General features: G+C 40.3%; 1 protein-coding gene across 1 annotated transcript; it reads right to left on the reverse strand.

Annotated features, from left to right (window-relative positions):
* Positions 1 to 215: 215 nt before the first annotated feature.
* LOC118750445 (secreted RxLR effector protein 161-like) lies at positions 216 to 1,004 on the reverse strand. The gene has a single exon (XM_036485166.1). It carries the CDS (start codon positions 1,002 to 1,004, stop codon positions 216 to 218), a length of 789 nt encoding a protein of 262 aa, XP_036341059.1.
* Positions 1,005 to 2,923: the final 1,919 nt, after the last annotated feature.

The following is a 2,923-nucleotide window of genomic DNA, read 5'->3' on the forward strand; positions in this document are numbered from 1 at the left end:
GTCAATCCAATTATCAGGAATAAAACAAGAGTTTTAGAGCTTCGTGTATTAACGCTTTAATAACTTCACTTGTTCGCAGCATACAAAGGACTAACTGAAGGAACGAAATGTAATCAAGAACAATGATAAAGTGCAATGTTAATAAAGAACAATTCATGGTTGCATAAAATAGTATGAGTACAATAGTCTTGAAAAATGTATGTTGGTAGTTGAAACTACTTTGCTGCGCCAACACCTCCCCTCGAAGTAGTGAGACTACTTGCCATGCCTAACGCTGCAGAGCATTTACAATGCTTAACGCTGCTTAAACTTTTTGTGAAGACATCCGCTGGCATATCTTCAGTCGGCATATACGTAAGCGCGATCTTTCCGCTTTGGTAGCACTCTTTAACGAAATGATGGCGCACGTTGATGTGCTTCGTGCGCGAGCTGTAGCCTAAGCACTGAATGAGTTTTTGTGCGCTTTGGCTATCATTGAATATTGTAAAATTTGGACAGCATATACCCAAGTCTTTTAAAATACCTTGGAGATACATTGCTTCTTTCGTCGCTTCTGTCATAGCCATGTACTCGGCTTCGGTGCTGGAAAGTGCGACGGTGCGCTGTTTGCGCGCCTCCCAGCTTACTGCTGCACCTGCCAGTATGAACGCGTATCCGCTGTACGATCGCCTATCGATCAAGTTCGCACCCCAGTCTGCATCGACCACGCCGTAGAGTGCTTTGTTGTTTTGTGTGTAAAGAAGACCATAGTTTCTGGTGCCGTTTAAATACCGTAAAATTCGCTTTGCAGCTTTCCAATGCTGCCCATTGTAGTTTGTATTAAACTGGCTCATGTAATTTACCGCAAAAGCTATGTCTGGTCGAGTGGTAACTGCTAAGTACATGAGGGCACCTATTAGCCTTTGGTAGGGGTACCTGGCCATGACTTCTTCATCGAATTCGGTTGATTTTTCAATTTTAAAATTTGTCTCCAGGGGTGTTTTTGCTGGTTTGCATTCGGTCATTTTGAAACGTTCCAGTATAGTTTGAATATAACCCTTCTGCATCAAAAAAAACTTTGTGAGAACCCAAGTTTTGCTGGAAGTCAACGCCTACGCAACGCTTTACTGGACCAATATCTTTCATCTCGAAAGATTCGCTTAACGCTTTTTTCACGCTTTTTGTCCACGTCCTGTCGTTTAACGCTAGTAATAAGTCATCTACATATATTGTGACTAGTAATATCTGTTTACCTTTTTGTTTGGTGAAAAGGCATGGATCTTGTGTCGAAGCCTTCAAACCAAGCTGCTTTAATTTAGTTGTTAAGCGGTTGTACCACATAAGGCCCGACGATGTCCCAGGTTAGGTTTGAAATTAATGCCAAATACTCGTCTTCAATAGCCTTTTTCCATTCTTCTGCATCACTGCTAGCACTTGCCTCGGACCAACTTGATGGGGTTTCTTCTGCGGTAACACACGCCACTTCATTTGTTTCTAACTCATAGTCTTCATATTCGGTGTCACAATTACTTTCTACAGTCTTAACATTTTTATCTGAATGGTAAATCTTTTTCGGTCTTCCTCGCAAACCCGCCTTTAACTTTTTCGGACGACCTTTACCGCGTTTGGTGTTGGTTTCACCAATTTCACTGTCGCATGTTTCACCTTCGCTCGTTAAATTGTCACTTTCTTGTGGGGATATCGGTATTTTATTCGGGTTTGTTTCGATTTCGATTTTATCACTTTCTAGTTCAAATAAATCTTCGTATTCGTTTTTAAATCCGGGTTCATCTATAAACTTCACGTCACGACTAATTATTATATCTCTTTTGTCTTTAGACCATAAACGATAAGCTTTAGATTCGGATGAATATCCGACAAACACAGATTGTTCCGATCGAGACTCGAATTTGCCTTTCGATTGTTTGTTCAACACATAGGCTTTTGAGCCAAACACTCTCATGTGAATCACGGTTGGAGTTTTGCCTGTCCCCGTTTTGTGGGGGACTTCTCCCGTAGATTTTGTAACATACCGATTTCGGATATAGCACGAAGTATTTATTGCTTCAGCCCAGAACGAAGGAGGAACACCAGCTTGCTTCATTAGGCACCTAGCCATCTCTACAAGTGTCCTATTTTTTCGCTCAGCTATTCCGGTTTGCTGTGGAGTGTACGGTGTCGTTAAACGTCGTTTTATGCCGTGTTCTTGTAGATATAAGTCGAACTCTCGATTGAAATACTCGCGCCCGTTATCTGTTTGCAAAGATTTTATCTTTTTGCATGTGAATGTCTCTGCCGCGTTTTTAAACTTTTTGAAAGCTTCTAACACATCTGACTTTTGTTTAATAAAGTAAATTTCGCACCAACGTGATTTATCGTCAATAAACGTTACGAAATATCTTTTACCACCGTTTGAGGTGCACCGCATCGGACCACAAACGTCGCTATAGACTATTTCTAGTAAATCTTCGGTACGATTGCCGGTATTTTTAGGAAAAAACCGCACGTGTTAGCTTTTCACTTGCACACACTTCACAAGACGATAATTTATCTTTTAAGTTTATTTTCAGTCCATGCACATCACCGTTTTTTTGACATTTCCTTTAAATCACGTTCGTTCAGATGGCCCATTCGGCAGTGCCACAGATTTATTTCACTTTTGGCTTGCGACACAAATGCACTGTTTTTATGGTATTTCATAAAGTACAAATTACCACTACGTTCTGCAGTAAACAACACTTCTTCATTTTTGTCAATCACAATTGCATAATTTTTGCGAAAATGCACCTCATACCCCCTGTCAGTTATCTTCGATACAGACAACAAATTTGTGCGTAAATCTGATACATAGAGCACATCTCTTAATGTTATATTCTTTTCATAACCTTTTTCATTCACCTTTACTTCTATGTCACCTTTGCCAGTAATTTTTGCCGAATTCTTG

This window comes from Rhagoletis pomonella, unplaced genomic scaffold, assembly GCF_013731165.1.
Source record: "Rhagoletis pomonella isolate Grant_MI unplaced genomic scaffold, Rhpom_1.0 Rhpom_scaffold_00242, whole genome shotgun sequence".
In the NCBI taxonomy this organism is placed as follows: Eukaryota; Metazoa; Arthropoda; class Insecta; order Diptera; family Tephritidae; genus Rhagoletis; species Rhagoletis pomonella.